Here is a 20,078-nt window from a genome sequence, read left to right as displayed (position 1 = left end):
TCAGCAACATGAGCAGACACACGGAAGCATGAAAGAGCTTGGTGTGTTCAAATACTGCAATTAGTATGGTACGGTGGAGTACAAAGTGGAGGAGCCACAATGTAATCAGCAGGAGTCCAGGAAAGCCCCACGAGTCCAGAGTAATTCTGCCCGATGTCACAGGGCTCAGAAGGGACCGGGCGCACAGGGCTTCTGACCACACCGCTCCAGACCCTTCCCTCATAAGCAAGAGTCAATAGGGAGCATCGGATACCCTCCTGACTGCCCCTCCCACCTTTACAGATTTTCCTCCTTTATCTGCCTCAAGTCCACTGCAACTGATGCCCATTTTCTTCTCATCCCTGCCAATGTTGGTCACCATAAGAAACCTCGGCCTCCCCAGCCCTCGTCTCCTGCATTCTAAGGCTCTGAGGCTCTGCTCATGCACTGTCCTGTTCCCCACCCCCATCCTCCTTCAATTCCTGAAACTCCTCTATGCCGCCCTCTGGAATTCAGGATGTTCATCAGCATAGCAAATTTTTACTTGGCCCGTCGCTATGAGCACTTGATTAAAGGGCCAGTCTTCTTCACTATAAAATGACTATTTTCCCATTTACAAGTATAATTGTTTTGTAAGGTGATGGTTTCAAACTATGTAAATATCCTGTTTTTCATCAACCCTTCAATTTGTTCACTTAATTATAGATGTCTGTAAGGACTTGTGATTTCCAGTTTTATCCAATGGGCTCTCATAATCCATTACTATCATTTGTTTTGACACTCATATTGAATCTGTTTTGGCTTCTGGGAGCCCTTTTTACCTGACTTTTCTGCCTTTTGATCTATCTTCATCATTCTTTGAGCCCTCCCTCGCTTTCTGGCACAAGATCGTCCAGGTTATCTGGCCCTTTCCTTACTCCAGTCCTGAAATTAGCTGTCTCTCCAAGAAGCTCTTGTTCCTTTTAGTAGAGAATGGTATTCAGAAGCTAAGATTCAAGCGTCAGCCATGCTCATTGCTACTGACGTGCTGCTATTCCCAGATCCTCTCAGAGGACGCGTAACCAACACACCTGCACATTTACATGAACATTTATTTCTGTACCTATCTATATACATGGAAAGCCACAGGTTTATACAAATTTCAAATTCAATCCAACATCACAGGGTTTAACCTGGTTTTCTTTCTGTCTGTATTCGTACCTCCCTTCCTTCCTTGACAGTGAGGAACTTGGCTCCCATTGCTCTTTCATTTACTTATCCTATTAATCCCCTTTGTATTTCTACTCTCCTGCCTCTGCCCCCACCCTCTCCCCTCCACAGATGCCTCCCCATTCCACTTGGACTCAACATCTTTCCCTAGGGGGCTTCACTGCTGAGGGGTTCCACTCACCCCCCTGGGTTATGACACCAATGTTGCGCTACGCCTCTTCATAGATACCCACTTCACCCAGCTGAGGCTCCAGTACCCTGCTCTGGGCCACCACAGGTCCCTCTCTTCTGGCACAGAGGCGTGAGTTGTTCTGCCCCATCTAATGGCCATAAGATTGAATTGTACAGGAAGGGAAAGGAAAGAGGAAGGGGAAGAGAGGAAGGAGAAGAAAAGGAAAACAAAGGAAACAAGCTCATCACACATTCAGAAATGAAAATTTTAGATTTTCATATACAGAAAATCTATAGAATATCACATATACATATCCTTCTAACAAAAATGATGTTATGGTTATAAATCTCTTAAACCTCTCTGTGCTTCTTAATCTTCCTGGGATTGAAAGATTCATATGCCCTTCAGGAAATTATCCCACTTCACAGAGGCCATCTAAGCACGTGGCATGTCAGTGATGACCTCAGTTGAGCCTGTGTATGTGCAGGATCACCAGCAGTGTGAGACCTGAAGCCAGACACCCAGACTCATCCTCATGCCTCATTCTTCTTTCCATTCTTATGCCATCAAAGCTTTCAACTTGAAAGGGCATTGGTCCCTGAGATTGCATGGCCTACGTCTCTGTCCAGGTGTAGAAGTTTGCATCTGCACCCGGGTTCACAGCTCAAATGGATTTCCTATTTCTTTGATTTGTGAGACATGTAATAACCCTAAAAACTTTTAGCTTAGATGGAATCCTAATGTTCATTATTTTAAATCTTATTTAAAAAGAAAACTTGACCCCAATGGAATCTTACATATTTTTATTCTTAAAACCACAAAATTCTTATAGGGCTTTGCTATGGTGTCAAAGCTCAAGAGGTCATTTGACTGACAAGATGATTGCCATGTTATGGGAGATTGCACTAGATAATCAGTGTAAATTTTCTTAAATAAAAAAATAAGTAGAAATCAGTCCAAATATTCCAGTAATTTCAAGGACTGTGAATATTAAACTCTACTATTAATAGACATTATCAAGTTACATTTTTAAAAATAACATCTAAAACCTTCTTTCAAGAGACATAATTAAAAGAAAATTGAAAAAGTTTGAAAATAAAAGAAGGAAAAAGCATATTCCAGAACAATAGTGACTAAATGAAAGTTGGTATGAAATAAAAATATCATTTATAATGGCACCAGGAAACATGAAGTATTTACGTAAAAATCAAGCAAAATATGGGTAAGATTTGTATACTGAGAACTACAAACATGGCTGAAAGAAATTTCAAAACTTAAATAAATGGAGAAATAATGTTCATGCATTGAAAGACTCAATATTGTTAAGATGTCAATTCTTCCCTGATTGATACTTATATTCAATACAATAATAATCAAAATCACAGCAGATCTTTTTGTAGACTTGACAAGCTGGTTCTAAAACTTACATTTAAAGGCCAAGAAACTAGAATAAAGTGAAATAAACAAAAAAAGACAAATATTGTATATGATTCCACTTACATGAGGTACCTAGACAGTCAGTTTCATAGAAACAGAGAGTAGAATAGTGGCTACCAGGGGCTGGGTGACCAGTGGTTACCAGGGGGAGAGGAGAATGAGGAGTTGTTCAAAGGGGACAGAGTTTCAGTTTGGGAAGATGAAAAAGCTCCGGAGATGGACGGTGGTGATTACACAATATGAATGTGCTTAACCCTACTGAACTATACAATTAAGAATAGCTAAAATGGTAAACTTTGTAATGTAAATTTTATCATCATAAAAAAATTTTATGGAACCAGAGTAGCCAAAACAATTTTGAAAAAAATGAATTAGAGAACTCCCACTATATGATTTCAGGCCTTACTGTAAAGTTAGAATAATCAATATAGTGTACTAAATATAGACACATAGGTCAACGGACAGAATAGAGAATCCAGAAATAGAACCACACATGGTCAATTCATTTTTGACGAAGCTACAAGAGTATGGAGAATGGATAAAATTTTCACCAAATTGTGCTGGAATAATTGGATAGCCATATGCAAGATAATCTCTATCTATATCTTACACCATATGCTAAGTTAATTAAAAATTGATCACAGACATAAACGTATATTCTAAAACTAAAAATTCTGGAAGAAAAAATAGGAAAAAATATGTCCTTGGTTTAGGCAAAGATCTCATATAAAATAACAAAAACATGACCACAAAAGAGAAAATTGATCAATTGAACTTGAAAATTAAAAGCTTTTCTTCTTCAAAAGACACAGTTAAAGAAATAGAAAGCTACACATTGAGTGAAAATATTTGCAAATTACATACCAACAAAGATTTGTATCCAGAATGTATAAAGAACACTAAGATATCAATAATAAGACAAGAAATAGTGAGTAGAAAAAAATTAAACATTTTACCACAGAAGAGATATGGATAGCAAAAACCACAATGAAAAATGTTTGACATCATTAGCCATTAGGACAATACAAATTAAAACCACAATAAGATACCATTATATACCTATTAGAATGCAGAAAAAACCTGACAATACCAGTGCTGGCAAGAATGCGGTGCAGCCACAAGGCTTGTATCTTGCGTATGGGAATGCAAAGTGGTACAGACACGGCCACCCTGGAAAACTGAACGGTTTGGCGGTTTCTTGTTTCTAACAAGGTTAACCATAAACCTACCACACAAACCAGTAATCCCATTCTTAGGCATTTGCCCAACAGAAATAAAAATTATGTTCACACAGAAGTACATAGCAGCTTTTTTCACAATCATCAAAACAACCCAAATGTCCTTCAACTGACGGATGGACAAACAAACTGGTACATTTATCCAGTGGACTACTCCTGATCAACAGAAAGAAACAAACTGCTGACACACACACAGCATGGAGGAATGTCAAATACGTAATTCTAGAGAAAGAAGCCAGTCTGAAAAGGCTACATACCGTATGACTCCATTTATATGACATTCGGGAAAAGGCAAATTTATAGGGACAGAAAGCGGTGGTTGCCAAGGAATGGGAGTGTCAGGCGGGTAGTGAGTACAGAGGCGCATTTTTTATGATCTCTAGAACTGTTCTATCTCGTGATTGTGTTGGTGGTTGCGCAACCGTGTAAGTTTGTGAAAACTCACAGAAATGTTCGCTAAAAAGATTAAATTTTATTATTTGTAAATTATGCCTCAACATACCTCACTTTGAAAAACACTAAACAAATGGGCATATTCTTCTGTTTTCAAGCATTGTAAAGTGATCTGTTGTTTGCAGAGGTTTGTAATTCATTTCGTTAGAATCATAGAATGTTACAGGTGGAAGGAGACTTCCATCTCTCATCAATGCCCTCATTTTTTAAAAAAGGAAAGTGACAACCAGAGGAGGAAATGACACGGGACAAGGACCTTTAGCTTTCACAATGTGGTTATGTAAATTAGCCACTTCAGAGGCTAGAATTAGCATTAGTTTTTTGGGGTTTTTTTCCTGATATAACAAAATAGAGGGGCCCGCCCAGTGGCAGAGGGGCTAAGTTCACATGGTCCAGTTTGGCGGCCTGGGGTTGGATGGTTTGGATCCAGGTGTGGACATGGCACCACTTACCAAGCCATGTGTGGCAGGCGTCCCACATATAAAGTAGAGAAAGATGGGCATGGATGTTAGCTCAGGGCCAGTCTTCCTCAGCAAAAAGAGGAGGATTGGCAGCAGATGTTAGCTCAGGGCTAATCCTCCTTAAAACAAAACAAAACAAAACAAAATAAATAACATAGAGTCCAGAAAATTTCTGGCATTAGTTCACTTGAACCCAGAAATTCAGCAGCAGATTTTCAGATTAGAATTTGTAATCTTGAAACTTCACTTTGATTAACAGTAGGACATAAAATTTCTAATGGAATTGTTTGCTAAAAATTAGCTCATGGGGCCGGCCCCGGGCCTAGTGGTTGAGTTCGCGTGCTCTTTTTCAGTGGCCCAGGGTTTCGCCAGTTCGAATCCTGGGCGCGGACATGGTACCGTTCATCAAGCCATGCTGAGGTGGCATCCCGCATGCCACAACTAGAAGGACCCATAACTAAGAATACACAACTATGTACCAGGGGACTTTGGGGAGAAAAAGGAAAAATAAAATCTTTAAAAAAAAATTAGCTCGTTATCCATGCATGATAGATTTTACAATATTTCTAATGTTGATTGGATTTCCTAAAACATGCTTTACAAATGCATGGTTGGATCCTGTGAGAAACTGTAAAACAGTACTTGTCAACTTTTTTAGACTTTAAACTCTTTCTTCCAACCAAATTCCACACGTGTGGGAGAGACTCAGGAGGGCTCCTCTGCCTGCAGTGGGTTTGGCCCGAGCCCAGCAGTGTGAGGGGCTTCCATTAAGCACAGTGAGAAAACCGCTGCTCCCAAAACTAGGTTTGGGAAGAGAACCACAGGGTGGCTCAGATGCATGACCATGCGGAGCAATCACACAGTGCGTTTGTTTCTTGTTAATGGGCTTGCCAACCAGCAGAGTTCTTGAAAGAGAAGTCTATGGCATCAGCTCAGAGTGACATATTCCTGTCCTGCAAATCACCTGTCACTGTATAAGCTGTCCCTCGCTGTCTGTGTTTCATTCTCCCTACTGTTCTGCTCTCCCTTTTTTTTATCTGCCTCTATCCTGGGGAAAGAGAGGGAAGATCATTTTGTTGAATTTAGGTCTTCCAAGACATTCAAAAGTGCAGAACAGATAGGCGATCATCTATATGGGTATGGCGCTCAGAAGAGAGACTCTAAACTGTAAATAAAAATGGGTGAGCCTTCCACACTGAGATGGTAATGGAAGCCGAGAGGATGTCAGAGAGGGAATGCAGGAAAGGGCGAGGACCAAGCTTGAGGAAGCCGGCAGTCAAAGGCTGGCTAGAGAAGGATGATGCGTAACAAGGCCAAGAAAGTGTTTCCTGAAGTAAGAGGAGAGCTGGGGGAGCAGCGTATCATGGAAATCAAGAGAGGATCGTGTTTCAAGGAGAAAAGGGTCTAGTGTTGAATGCTGCTGAGAACACAAAGGGAATGAAGTTTTAAAATGGCCACAAAACTTAATAGTGTGATGGTAGTTGGAGATCTCCAGAAGTGTCTTCTATCATTCCTTGGAATTCTTCGTGACTGGAAACTCCTTGAGAACAGGCACATTGTGTAGAGCTCCACGTCCTCCTATATTGCTTTTCTTTTTTTCTTAAATTTTCATTTTTCCCTTTTCTCCCCAAAGCCCCCCGGTACATAGTTGTGTATTTTTAGTTGTGGGTCCTTCTAGTTGTGGCATGTGGGATGCCACCCCAGCATGGCTTGACGAGCGGTGCCACATCCGTGCCCAGGATCCAAACCAGTGAAACCCTGGGCCACAAAGTGGAGCACAGGAACTTAACCACTCGGCCGCAGAAGTGGCCCCTCCTATATTGCTTTTCACTTAAGAAATGCCCAATAAATATTTGCCACATTGTGAACCCACATGATACACTTGAAGCCTTAAAAAGGTATTTGGGGTATTTAGGGGGTAATGGTGATGGAACTCTTCTATATCCTGATTGTGTTGGTGGTTACATGTGTTAAAACTCAGAGAACTGTACACCTCAAAAGAGTCCATTTTACTGCATCTTAATAAGAACAATATTTAATGAGTAACAGTAAGATTCTTTTTCTTACATCGTGGTGGGCTCTTGGGTATTTATTGTAAAGTGATTCTTTAAATCGCGTATGTGTTTCCTAAACAGTCCTTTGTATTTACACAAGGCTTAAGAAAATATTGAATATTAAAACATAAAAACAAGTAAAGTTTTAAATAAAACATTTAAGAGAACAGAAAAGTACCAATAGGAAATCTATGAAAATGCATATGTAATTTAAGTTGAAATGAAATGGAAAAGAAAGCAATAACAAAATCCCTATTGTCTTATGTTTTTAACAGACAGGAATGGGTCACTTGCGTGTTATGAAAGATGGACTTCGCCTGGAAGGAGAATCAGAATTTTTATTCTCATTGTATGCCAAAGAAATACACTCCAGAGTGGTAAGTAAATGAAGAAACATTTAAATAATTTGTGTTTTATGAAGAATAAATAATGGTTAAACACAGAAATTCAATATATTTCAGAGGAGAGTTCTTAGAATGTATACATGCGCACATATTTATGATATACTCTTTATAGAAAGCTTGGCTATGATGTTAGGGAACTTATTTCTGATATTACATTCTAAAGTGTCCACTTTCATGTGCTTCAGATCTGAATTTGGTGGCCTCAGTAATTTAGATTATAATAAAGGTTTGGTAATTAAAAGCTTCATCAAAAACGATTGAGGGACCAGCCCATGGCCAAGTGGTTAAGTTTGCGCGCTGTGCTTTGGCAGCCCAGCATTTCACCCTTTCGGATCCTGGGCATGGACAAGGCACCGCACATCAAGCCATGCTGAGGTGGTGTCCCACACAGCACAACCAGAAGGACCCACAACTAGAATATACAACTATGTACTGGGGAGCTTTGGGGAGAAGAAGAAGAAGGGAAAAAAAGAAGATGGGCAACAGATGTTAGCTCAGGTGCCAGTCTTAAAAAAATTTTAAAAAATCTAAGCTTATTTCCATTAGTGCAAGTAATTTAGATATTCTTATTTCAAGGCATTTAAAATTATCTGAGAAGCTTAGAAAGAAATTAGTCCCATAGTAGTATGTTCTGCACTAATTATACTAATTATACCTTCTGGTCTTGTAGGATTCTCCATAAATAGATTAAGCATCATCATTAAATAATTGTGTGACTTTAAAAGTAAATCTACCTCAATATTATCAATTCATTTACCTCCATGGAATTTGTAATAAGTAGAGCCAAGCATAAAATATAGATAAACAATCTTTGTAATATGTTTTATTTTTCCTTATGTGATGCTATGGACTTTGTAGTAGAGACAAACATTTTGCTAGATTCCTGATGAGCTGATATTATCTAAATAAAATATTAAACTTCATCAACTTTAACTTACCAGTTGTATGAAGAGTACGCTCTTCATTTTCCTCCCATATTTCTAGACATGAAAGGATATGTCAGTATCTCCTTCATGCAGAGGCTGTACCAGCTACTCCAGGGCAATTAGAAAGGAAACGAAAGGCCAACAGCTGAGAAACACGCAGTCCTGTGAGGAGAGACAGCACACGCCTAAATCAGACAGCAGAGCAATCACCAGGCTCTGCTACCAACTGCAAGATGATACGGGCAGGGGGCAGGCGACTGACACATAGACACTGACTGCAGAGGAGAGATCCCAGAGAGGACAAAGTGCATAGGTAGTTAACAGGCACTATCGAGTTACTTCAGGTAGAATCTCAGCTGACAGTAAGCAGGCAAATGACCTGGACTATCACAGGCTGATACACGTGTGAGCCTGATCCTGTGAGCTTATTCAGATAATACACTACATTAGTCATGATGGCATTTCACTGTACTGAATAGCTCTATCGTATGGGAAGATAGGAGATTAACACAAGCTTTTGTAAAAAGGAAGTCAGATGTAAACAAACAATTCAAATACTAGAACTTAGCTGTTTTTCCCCCCAGAGTCACTGGCTGATCCCCTACTGTGTTTCTGAAGAGACGAGACTGGTAGAGTAGCCTGGGTACTGAAATCAGGTGATTAGATGGTAGCAAATTTAAGGTTCTTGAACTAATAATACTTTTAGTTATACCTTATCAGACTTTTTCATCTCCACTGTGTAGTTTTTTAAAAAACCAGGGAGCAAAATTATGTAAATTATTTTAGATAATCACATATTAAAATGTCACAATGATGCATTAATGTGATATGTCAATCAATACATAAAATTAAGAAAACATGTGGAATAATATTATGTGATAACAGAGCTGTAAAGTATTTTGTAACTAATATGGTTTCTACTAATAGGGATACCTGAACAAAATTATGCCTTGTAATTTCTATATGCACTGATGTATTAGTTATGTTTCCTTTTCGAAGATGAGTCTAGAAAGTAATTTTCCATAAAATTACAGAAATTACCTTATGAATTTGCAAAATTTGACAGATCATTTATTTATATTGCTGAGCTGAGAGAATTTCTTCATTATAAACATAATCTGACATGGTACCTGATTACTCAGTACCCCTTCAAAATTAATACAAGAGCTCCTGTCAACACTGTGCCTGGGGTTTGTGATTTAAACCCATCCACCCTGCCCATTAACCCAAACACAAAGCAATCACATCTGAAAAAACAAAAGAAGGTTGTATTTAAAAACATACAGACCTGGTCAAGAATGAAATGAAACAGAAACATACAGTGATAAAGCTTTACTGGAAATGATTGTCTTCGAAGTTGACAACCCTGAAAAGAGGCAGGGGCAGTTTACAATCAAAGCTCATGGAGGAACAGAGATTAAAATGTCATCTATATGACTGGGACTCCAGTCAGGCCCATTGCCTGAGGCAGCAATCAAGGGCAGAAAATAGTTGCAACTACTGCCCAAACTTGAATAAAGCTGCATATCTGTGGGGAGGAACCCCCAAAGACGCCAGACCAGGACCCAAATATCACTGAGGACAGTGGCCCTGAGCCACCATTATGAGACTGGGACCCTGAGGTCAGAATGGGAACAATAGTAAAGCCTCTAGACAGGCTGGGTAAGCACAGAAATTAAAATACATCCACACAGGGAGACTGAGACTGAAACGTCAAACCACATAAGGAAAACTTCATCTAAAAGAAGAGTACCAAATAAAATCTACAAAAAAGAGGATTAGCTTCCAACTGAGTAAAAATAATGCATCTGAATATGACTGGGAAAGCACACTTAAGAATCTCAATGAGATAAAGCTATTTTTGAGTAGTTTTCACTAAAAGAACAAGAAATTATGAATCAAAACAGGTATTAGAGGGCAGAAATGACAGTGAATAGATTTACCCTCTCTCATTAAACAACTGAAAATTTGAAAAACTATATCAAACAATGGTTTTTGCTATGGTCTGAATGTTCATATGTTGAAATCCTACCCCCCAAGGTGATGGTATTAGGAGGTGAGGAAGTGAGTGGGGACGTGATTAGGTCCTGAGGGTGGAGCCCTTATGAATGAGATTAGTGCCCTTATAAAAGAACCCTGAGAGCGCTCCCTTGCCCCTTCCACCGTGTGAGATTACAGCTGGAAAATGTCCTCTGTGAGCCAGAAAATGAGTCTCCCCAGACACCGAATCTGCCAACACCATGATCTTGGACTTCCCAGCCTCCAGAACTGTGAGAAATAACTGTTTGCTGTTTATAAGCCACCCAGTCTCTGGCATTTTGTTATAGCAACCCAAATGGACTAGGGCAGTTTTCAAATATTAGACAATGGCAGTCAGGGCAGTTATCTGTGAGAGAGGGAAACAAAAGAGGTGAGCCCTAGGATTGCCCCAGGTCACTGCCTGGAGAGAGTTTCTAAGGCCACAGTGAGGGAGGGGGCCAATGAAGATGTGAGCATACACCCTGAGTTGAGGAGATAGAGTTGGGCGTCCAGGAAAAACCAGCCAACCTAAAGTTCACAGGCAGAGTATCATAGAGGAGGGAGCTGCCATACACTGACAGAGCTCCAGAGGTTACAGAGTTCACTTTCCCTTTACCACACCCCACACTGAGTCTGTAGGTATATAGTTATCAGTGCTTGTGTGTGTGAGGAAGCCACCTGAGACCGAGGAAATAACCACTCAACAGGAACAGAAGGAACAATCCCTGGAGTTCACAGATGTTTGGGAACAGCTCATATTCCCACCAGCCAGAGTGGGAAAACTTCATAAGTCATGGGGCATCGGGTAGAATGCTCAAAGGGGATTGGCTCAGCAGTGGCACAAGATCAGCACTAGAATGAATGCTGGGCTGGTCTCATCTAACAAAGCTTCACAGGAAGCCTTGACAGCATCATACTTTTTCAAGTGACTTACTGTGTCCCAGACTGAAGCTCAAGAAAACTATGTTCCATCTGGGCACAAAGATCAAGGAAGGCATGAGCACATTAAGGAGAGACATGAAAGTGGGAAAAACAGGAAAAAAACAGATTAATCTTCTAGAGATAGAAAGTTGAACACATGGATTTTTTTTTAAAAAGTTAATTTGTGGGATTAACAGATTAACAACAGACTAGACACTACAGAAGAAAAGATTAGTGAATTTGAAGATGTAGCAATAGCTCCTAATCAAAATGGAACATAGACAAAAAAGACTGGAAAAAATTAACAGAGTCTCAGTGAACTGAGGGCCAAAGTCAAGGCATCCTATATGCATGTGATTGGAATCCCCAAAGGACAGCAGAGAGAAGAGAGGACAAATGTTATTTGAAAAAAATAATGTGTGACTTTTCTCAGAGTGTTATGAAAACTTTCAACCCACATATCAAACATGCTTACTGAACCCCAAACAAAAGAAACAAGAAGAAAACTACATCAAGTCACATCATAATTAAATTGCTTAAAACTAGAGATAAAGAGAAAATCTTCAAAGCAGCCAGAGGAAAAGGACAAATTACCTATAAAAGAACAGAGAAAAGGATGACAGCAGACTTCTAGTCAGGAACAATTCAAATCAGACAGCAAAGCACCAACTATAAAGTACTAAAACAAAAACCAAACCAGCCAACCTAGAATCCTATACCTAGCAAAAATATCTTACAAAAAACAAAGCCAAAATAAAATCTTTTTTCAGACTACTACAATTGAAAAAAAAATGTACTTCAGCAGATTGGCACTACAGGAAATGTTAAGGAAAGTCCTTCATGCAAAGTGAACATGATGCCAGATGGAAATCTGGATCTTCACAAAAGAATAAATACTAGAAATATGTGGGTAAACAGAAAATAGTAATTTTTAAATTTTAAACATTTTAGAAAATAGTTGACTACCAAAGAAGAAATAATAAGAATGTATTTTGGGGGTTACAACAAGGATAGAAGCAAAATGTATGACAACAATTAAACAAAGACCCTGAGAGAAAAAATGGAAGTACTGTTATAATGTGCTTATAGCATACATGAAGTGGCATAAGATTACTTGAAGACAGACCATGATAAGTTAAAGATGTATAGTATAAATCCTAAAGTAAACACGCACACACAAAGTATAGCTAACATGTCAACAAAGAAGATAAAATGAAATCATAAATTATACTCACTCAATCCGAAAGAAAGAAGACAAAGGAAACAAAAAGCAAATGGGATAAATAGAAAACAAGTAGCAAATTGATAGATTTAAACCAAGCCATATCAATAATCATATAAAATACAAATAGTCTAAACACTCCAGTTGGAAGGCAGAGATTGTCATATTGAATGAAAAGCAAGACTAACTATATGCCACCTACAAAAAACTCACCTTAATTATAAAGACACAAATAGGTTAAAAGTAAAAGGATAAAAAGAGATATACAATACTAACACTAATCAAAAGAAAGTTGGAGTGGCTATAATAATAACAGACAAAGCAGATTGCAGAGCAAAGAGATAAAGATCTCAGAGATACAGAAGGTCATTTCAAATGATACAGTAGTAAACTCATCAATATTTACGTAGTCAAATATTTATATACGTAATATCTGAGCTTTGAGATACATGAAGCAAAAACTGATAGAATTGCAAGAAAAAAATAGAAATATCCACATTTATAGTCAGAGATTTCAACATCCCTCTCTCAATAGCTGATAGAACAAATAGAAAATCAATAAGGATAAGGAAGACTTGAACAACACTATCAACCTACTTGATCTAATTAACATTCACAGAGCCCTCCCTGCTAAAACAGAAGACAAGTTATTTTCAAATGCACAAGGAATATATCAAGATCATATTTTGTTCTATAAAACAAACCTCAATAAATTTAAAAGCATTCAAATCAGATAGCATATGTTATCTAGCCACAATGAATTTAACAAGAAAACAGCAATAGAAATATCTGAAAATTTTCCAAATATTTGGAAATTAAATAAAACACATACATAATCCATGGGTCAAATAAGAAATCAAAAGGGAAATTAGAGAGTATTTTGAACTGAATAAAAATGAAAAAAACCAATATGTGAAATTTGGGAGGATGTAGTTAAAGCAGTGCTTAGAGGGAAACTTGTAAGAATGCCTATATTAGAAAACAAGAAAATCAACGACCTCAGCGTACTCCTTGAGAAACTAGAAAAAGAACAAATTAAACCAAAAGTAAGAGAAGGAACGAAAGAATAAAAAGCAGAAATCAATAAAATAGAAATCCTGAAAACAGTAGAGAAAAACCATGAAACCAAAAGTTGGTTCTTTTATAAGATCAACAGAAATTGATCAAACTCTAACCAGACTAATCATTAAGAAGACAGGACACAAATGACCAATATCAGAAATAGTAGAGGAGACACCACTAAGGATCCTACCGACATTCAAAGAATGGTAAGGGAATATTTTGAATAACTTTATGCCAGTAAATATAATTGTCTACATACTGTCTAACAGAATTCTTAACATAGGCATCCTGCTTCAGTGACTAAATCAGCCTCTGCCATTCCCATCTTAGGTTCAAATGTGCAGTAGTTAATTATGCAGGCGTATGAAGTGGCCACAGGGGATTGTTGAGAACTCTCAGGACAGTTGTCATCTATCTTTGGGCCCTACCAACACATCCTTACGTTGTTAATGGTCTTTTTATGCATCTCTCTCACAGCTGTTTATCTAGGTCACACACTCTGGAGAAAAGCTATCATGTCCTGTGGCTCTTTTATCTACTTCCTAAGGCTAAATATAGTGTTGAATGATACATTGTTTTTATCCAATAAATACAGTCAGAATTCAATTCAGATAAAGGGAAAAATTAAATGTTCTCTTTCTACCTCACTGACATTCTATAAATGACATAAAATTTTTCTAAAGGATATCACTAGCTACTTACGAAAACTGAAAATTCATTCACAAGCTGTAGATCTCAGCTGCCTCATCTAGAGAATGGAAATAATGCCCCTCTACTCCACAATAAACATTTTTTATGCACCTGTTAATGGTTTTAAGTTCTTGTTTTATCAAAAATGTAGATTATAGAACATGTGCCATTCAATACAAGAGCTTTTGTTAAGTAATACGGGGAATGTTTCGATCATTTTGTTGTTAATATTCTTACAGGGCAATTTCTGCTTTATACTGTGAGTAACAGAAAGTCTACCTCAGCAGTGGCACAACCTAATAGGAACTTTTATGCTCACGTAACAAGAAGCTAGAAGGGGTAGCTACGGCATCAGTTCACCACTCAGCAACCTTGGAGCCAGATATGTGCCATCCTCCTGTCTCTCCTGTGCACTAGATGTCTTCTAGGCCACATGAAAAGCATGTGACCGGGGAAATGTGCAGTGCCAGTGCCTGCATCCCTTTCATCAGGAAAGGAAAAGCTTGCCTAGAAACCCCAGCCCCAGCCTCAGCAAATGTTGGCTTACATCTCATTGACCAGAATTATGTCACTTGGGTCCCCCAGCTTCAAGGCAGGCTGAGAAAACAATTAGCCTTTCCAACTCCTGAAGTAGAAGGCATAAAAGAAAAGGGTTTGAGGGTAAGTATTGGACCAGACAACCAGAGTGGTTACCAGAATAACTTGCTTTGTCCATGCGTGGGAGTGGACCTCACAGGTCTAACCTGTGCCCTGTCCTCCCATTCCAGGAGAATGGTAAAAAGAGTTGGCATCTAAAGACTGGGTTCCATCATGGAACTGTCACTTGCTAGCTGTGACTTTGAGTGAGCTGTAATTTAATCTCTTTGGACTCAATTTCCTCATCTCTATATTAGGGGTAATGGTACCTACTTCAAAATGTGGAGGATAAAATGAGAGGATGGGTGCTAAAATTGTTGGTAAATTGTTAACTCATTATCATGCTAGTTATTTTCTCACAATGCAAAAACAAGTATTAAGGTCACATCATTGGATAAAATATGAGATGCTGATAGATTCAGCTGCTTCCACAGAGCAAGTTGGAGGATTTCTGACCTGCTAGAGTTCCAACGTGTTCCTGAAACTTCTTTCCTTTTGAACAATTACATTATTCAACTTTGGAAGATATTTGGTTCCCTGTGAGTGAACCATAAACCCACCTGAATCCAACAGGCAAATTGCTGCATTCCTTTTGAAGAAAATTGTTTCTATAAAAGCAAGCACTCTTCTGGAAAACAAAACCATCCACTCAGAATTATGATGCCGCAGAAAGCACTTACGTGCTCGTAAAGCTACTTTATCTTCCAACAAAAAGCTCAAAAACATAGGCATCCAACAAATTTTAAAAGCTATTTTGAAACTGTGAGAAGCCTTTGCATTTTGAAAATTAGAAACATGGTATTTATTATAGAAGAACTAATTCTCTGATTTATCTTCTTAAAATATATCGTATCCTAGACATAAATACTAAATGAAATTTTAGTTCCTTGGAAAGGAAAAGCACTGATTAAAACTTGGTTGTTTGAGATCTTCCCCTGGAGAACTGACTTGACACATTGTACCCAGTGGACACAAGCACTACAAACCCGTGAGATTACTATATTTTATGAAAAAAAGTTAATACATTAACCCCTTAACATAACATAATTCAAGTTTTAAAAATAATTTTAGCCACAAATTTATGGGATCACAGGATCTGTGACTATGGAGAAATTATTTTATATAAATCCTAAATTTATACACAAATATAAAGATACAGTCATTTTAAATAGCATATATTTGGCTAATTTTGTAAATCCCTTTCCAGGACTCCTCGCTGCTTCTGCAGTCAGCTAAGAATGTGACTGTAAACGCATGCAACTCTGGAGGAAATGTCACAGGCAGATTAACAGTGGGTGAGTCCGCCTCCATCACAGAGCTTTGCATGTGTGTGGTCCATGAACAGTTGTACAGAATGGATAAATTTGCTTTTCCTTCTAAAGAATTCAAAGTTGTTTATGAATAATGGAAGTATGAATTTTCTAAATATCATGCTATGTTAACCACATAAAGTAGCCTCAGGGAGGATAATCTGAAGTATTTTAATTAAAGTTATTCTAAGAAATAAAGGATCATTCGAGGTAGTATGAGGACCATAATGATATTGCAGAATACAGAAGAATCCCACAGAGACCAAAGGAAAGGAACCAAAGCAGCTGGCCTCAAGAGAACAGAGACCAGGGGCTGAGAGCTGAAAGTATTTTCTCTCTCTTTCTCTCTGGCTCTCTCTCTTTCTTCCTCCCTCTCTCCCTCTCTCTGTCCACCCATGTACCTCTCCTTTCCAGTGCATCTTTGCCCATCACTTTCACTTGGGTATTATGGCGACATCAGTTCCAACGCTACAGGACCTACAGGACCTCTCTGGTTCTTCATCTGACTGGCTGTAGTTCTCAACACCAACCAACTTAGTCTTCAGTTGCATGAACTCTAAATTCACAACAAAGCACTCTAATTGGCCCAACCAATCTGTTCAGCCCACTGCCCTTGAGTCAGCTATGTACACCCATCCAACCAGCTAAGACCAGAGAATAAGTTCCCATGGGAGTGAGGGCACATGGAATCTCTCACAGTGAGAAAAGGATTGAAAGAACAAATATAGACAAAAGAAATAACAGAAGAGCAAACCACCTGATAAAAGAGATGTATACACATTCTCTACACTGTCAACATTCTACAGATTTGATAAATCAATCAGCATGGAGCTTTTGATTTTGAGAAAATAGACAAGAAGTGTACTGCCAGCACAAAATGGCAACTTTCAGTGTCTCTCTTTTTTAATGGTTGTTTTCACAAAACAGACTAATGTACATTGGAAACTATCGCCATGTATTAACCTGATGATTCCTTTTTATCATACTGTAATACAAGAGTTCCATATCTTATGTTCTGTTTTAATCTTTATAACTTATTCTAAATAATTAATCGTATTTCTCTTTTGCTCAAAAGTTTGTTTAATCACCAAGTCCAGTGAAATTCTCAGTGGATCTACAGAGGAATCTGACTTTATCCAACATACACGTTCTTGAAACTTGTCTAAACCAAATCATATTCATATTTTCTTAATGAATTTTATAGTATTATGATTTATCTTTACCATCATTTCTTAAAATTCTTTAACTGACTGTAGCTTTTAAATGTTTGAGAGATTCTTCTTCATCTTTTTTCATTCATTCAACGTTTATTGAATGCCTACGTGCTAATTTCCATACGCCATCACATAATTAATAGCATATAAAGAATATACGTTCATTTCTTAGGAGCTCCAAAAATAAAAGATTTCTTTTGATATATTCTTATAAAAATTATTTAATACAAATACTCATTTCTTCCTCTAATTTTTTGTTAAGTGTGGATTTTCATATATCCTACGAGGGAGTTAGAGAAAATATAAACATCTGGGTTTCATGGCTGACAGACCTGAAGCATTGAAAAGCTAATTTGCTCAAGGGCACACAGCTAGTTAGTAGAAAAGCCAAGCCAGGAAAGACTCAGGACATGTTTCTCTCAGCAGGAGCGATTCCACAAGCCCTCCCTCTCTCGAGTCAGATTTCCTTAAATTATAGCTCACCAGTAACTGTCCTAGTTGCTGCAAATATGGTTCCCATTTTTGTCACCAAGGAATTTAGTAAAAAAAAAAAAACTTTCCCTTTGGAATTACTTTGTTTAAACTGTTAACCTCAAATCTGGAGGTTCAACCTCGGTGTTTCATGCCTACACAGTGTTAAAATTAGGGATTTCTATTAAACCTTTGGTTGGAAAACCTCTGTGATACTGAGAACCCTGAACTAGCGAATATCACTCGGCTCACCAAATCCAAGATTAATTTCAATAAATGACTTCTCACAATCACAACGATTCTAGACTCTCATTTCCTAGAAGAAGCTAAATTTAGCCAATCTGGATATTAAACTGTAATCTATGTGAACTAGCCAAATTAATCCCATTTAAGTAAATGAATAAATGTTTATTACTAAACCACTGAAAAAATTGGCAACCAATGTAATCAAAACCAAAAGTTTTAAATTCCAAAGAAATCAAACATTGAAAAGCAAGCACTAATAACTAACACTTCAAATCTTTGAACTAAAAGATATCAAATCATAAGCAGCAACAATGGAATCTTACAAGTTATAAATGCAGCTCTGATTACTACAGTTAATTTTCTTTTGATTTCAAATAGCAGAAACCAATTCTGACTGGCTTAAAAATTAAGAGACACCCACGAGTATGCCAGCCGTGCTCAGATGGGTTGGTGGGTTTGTCAGTGTGGGTTTTCTGAGAATTGAGCCAGGCTGCAGCCCTTGCGTCCTAAGAAAATAACCCCCAAAGATGAGTGTGATGAGGTCTGCTACAACTGTGATTCAGCTCTTCCAAGCACCAAATCCTCAGATGTTGCAGAAGAAATTCTAGGGTAAGCTACAGAGCCCTCAACAGAAGCGAGAGTGCAAGAATATGGAGAATTAGATGCTAAAGATTGCCTCTCAGGAGCAGACATTCCGGAATCGAGAAAAAGGAAGAGAATGATGAAGATGCGTGGGAAAGTACCAATCTCAGGGAAGAGGAGGATGCCAGTGGTGAATGGGCTTACATGTACCACTTTTCCATGAAGAACGGCAAGGACTTTCCAAGAATCGGATAGCATGCTCACGAAGGAGTGGAAGCCAAAAGTGCCACCCTCAGCGCTAATCAGGTTCTAACCCAGGAAGGCTTCCAGAAAATCTGCCTGGACTTTCCTCCAACTGAGGAACAAACATAGTGCTGCCCCGGGAAAGTCCAAAAATGAAATATATTGGAACAGCACCAATGGGCCCAGAGACAAGTTACTTTCGCTTCAGGACACTGAACACTTTCATAAAAGCCCAAGACTGACGAGGAGACAAGATTGGCAACACCAGTGGCTAGAAAGACAGACCAAAAACAATAGGAAGAAAAGCCAAATGAATCCGTTCTCCAGTTCCACAAACAAAGAAAAGAGAAAGGAGAAGAACTTTATGATGATGCATTACAGCCAGAATGGCCAGTCAAAAAATTAGGTGTTCCTTCAGAGAAAAGCAACCTGCGCTGTGAGATGCAGTGTTGAAAAAAAGAAAAATAGAATGAAGCCCCTTCCAAGCAAGTTTCCCATTCTACAGATAAGGTTCAATTTGCATTTTTTTGAAAACCACAGCAAAAAAAGAAAAAAGATGAAAGGGAATTTATTTGAAGGGGAACACAGTGGTTATTTTGGAGATAACATCAGAGACGTGCAACGTGCAGCTCATCCCTGTACCTCGGCCCCATCCCCACCACCTCTTTCCTGCCCGCACCTTGTCGGCAGCCGTTCTCTTGAGTTTCACGTTTATCTTTCCTCTATTTCTTTTGTATAAATGAGCAAACACCTGTATATCTTCTTCTATCGCCTTCATATTTACATGAAGGGTAGCATACAATAGGAACTCTTTTGCACTTTACTGTTGTCGCTTAACGGTGTGTCCTGGAAGTTGCTCCACATCAATTCAGAGATCTCTTCCTCACTCTTTTGCACGGCTGCGTACTACTGTATGGTACATCATGCGGATGTACGGTGGTTATTGAACCATTCACCCGTATATATGGATATTTAAGCCATTCTCAATATTTTGCAATTATAAATATTGCCATAAAGAATAACCTTTACATATGTATTTCATTTTGTTGGAGTTGCATCTTCAGGGTAGGTTCCTAGAGGTGGGGTTATTGGGTCAAAAGGTATGCATATATGTAGTTTTGTTAGATTT

General features: G+C 38.3%; 1 protein-coding gene across 2 annotated transcripts in view; it reads left to right on the top strand.

The window, feature by feature from the left end:
• SGCG (sarcoglycan gamma) overlaps positions 1 to 20,078 on the top strand; it is a 148,096-nt gene that overhangs the window by 85,241 nt on the left and 42,777 nt on the right. For both annotated transcript variants that reach the window (XM_046665193.1, XM_046665194.1), the window contains exons 3-4: positions 7,279 to 7,380; positions 16,091 to 16,178. In XM_046665193.1, coding sequence (XP_046521149.1) covers positions 7,279 to 7,380; positions 16,091 to 16,178 — 190 coding nt within the window. The remainder of the gene's footprint in view (positions 1 to 7,278; positions 7,381 to 16,090; positions 16,179 to 20,078) is intronic.

The sequence above is a fragment of the Equus quagga genome, chromosome 6, assembly GCF_021613505.1.
Source record: "Equus quagga isolate Etosha38 chromosome 6, UCLA_HA_Equagga_1.0, whole genome shotgun sequence".
In the NCBI taxonomy this organism is placed as follows: domain Eukaryota; kingdom Metazoa; phylum Chordata; class Mammalia; order Perissodactyla; family Equidae; genus Equus; species Equus quagga.
The sequence above is the reverse complement of the archived record's forward strand: the minus strand, read 5'-3'. Positions and strand labels throughout refer to the sequence as shown.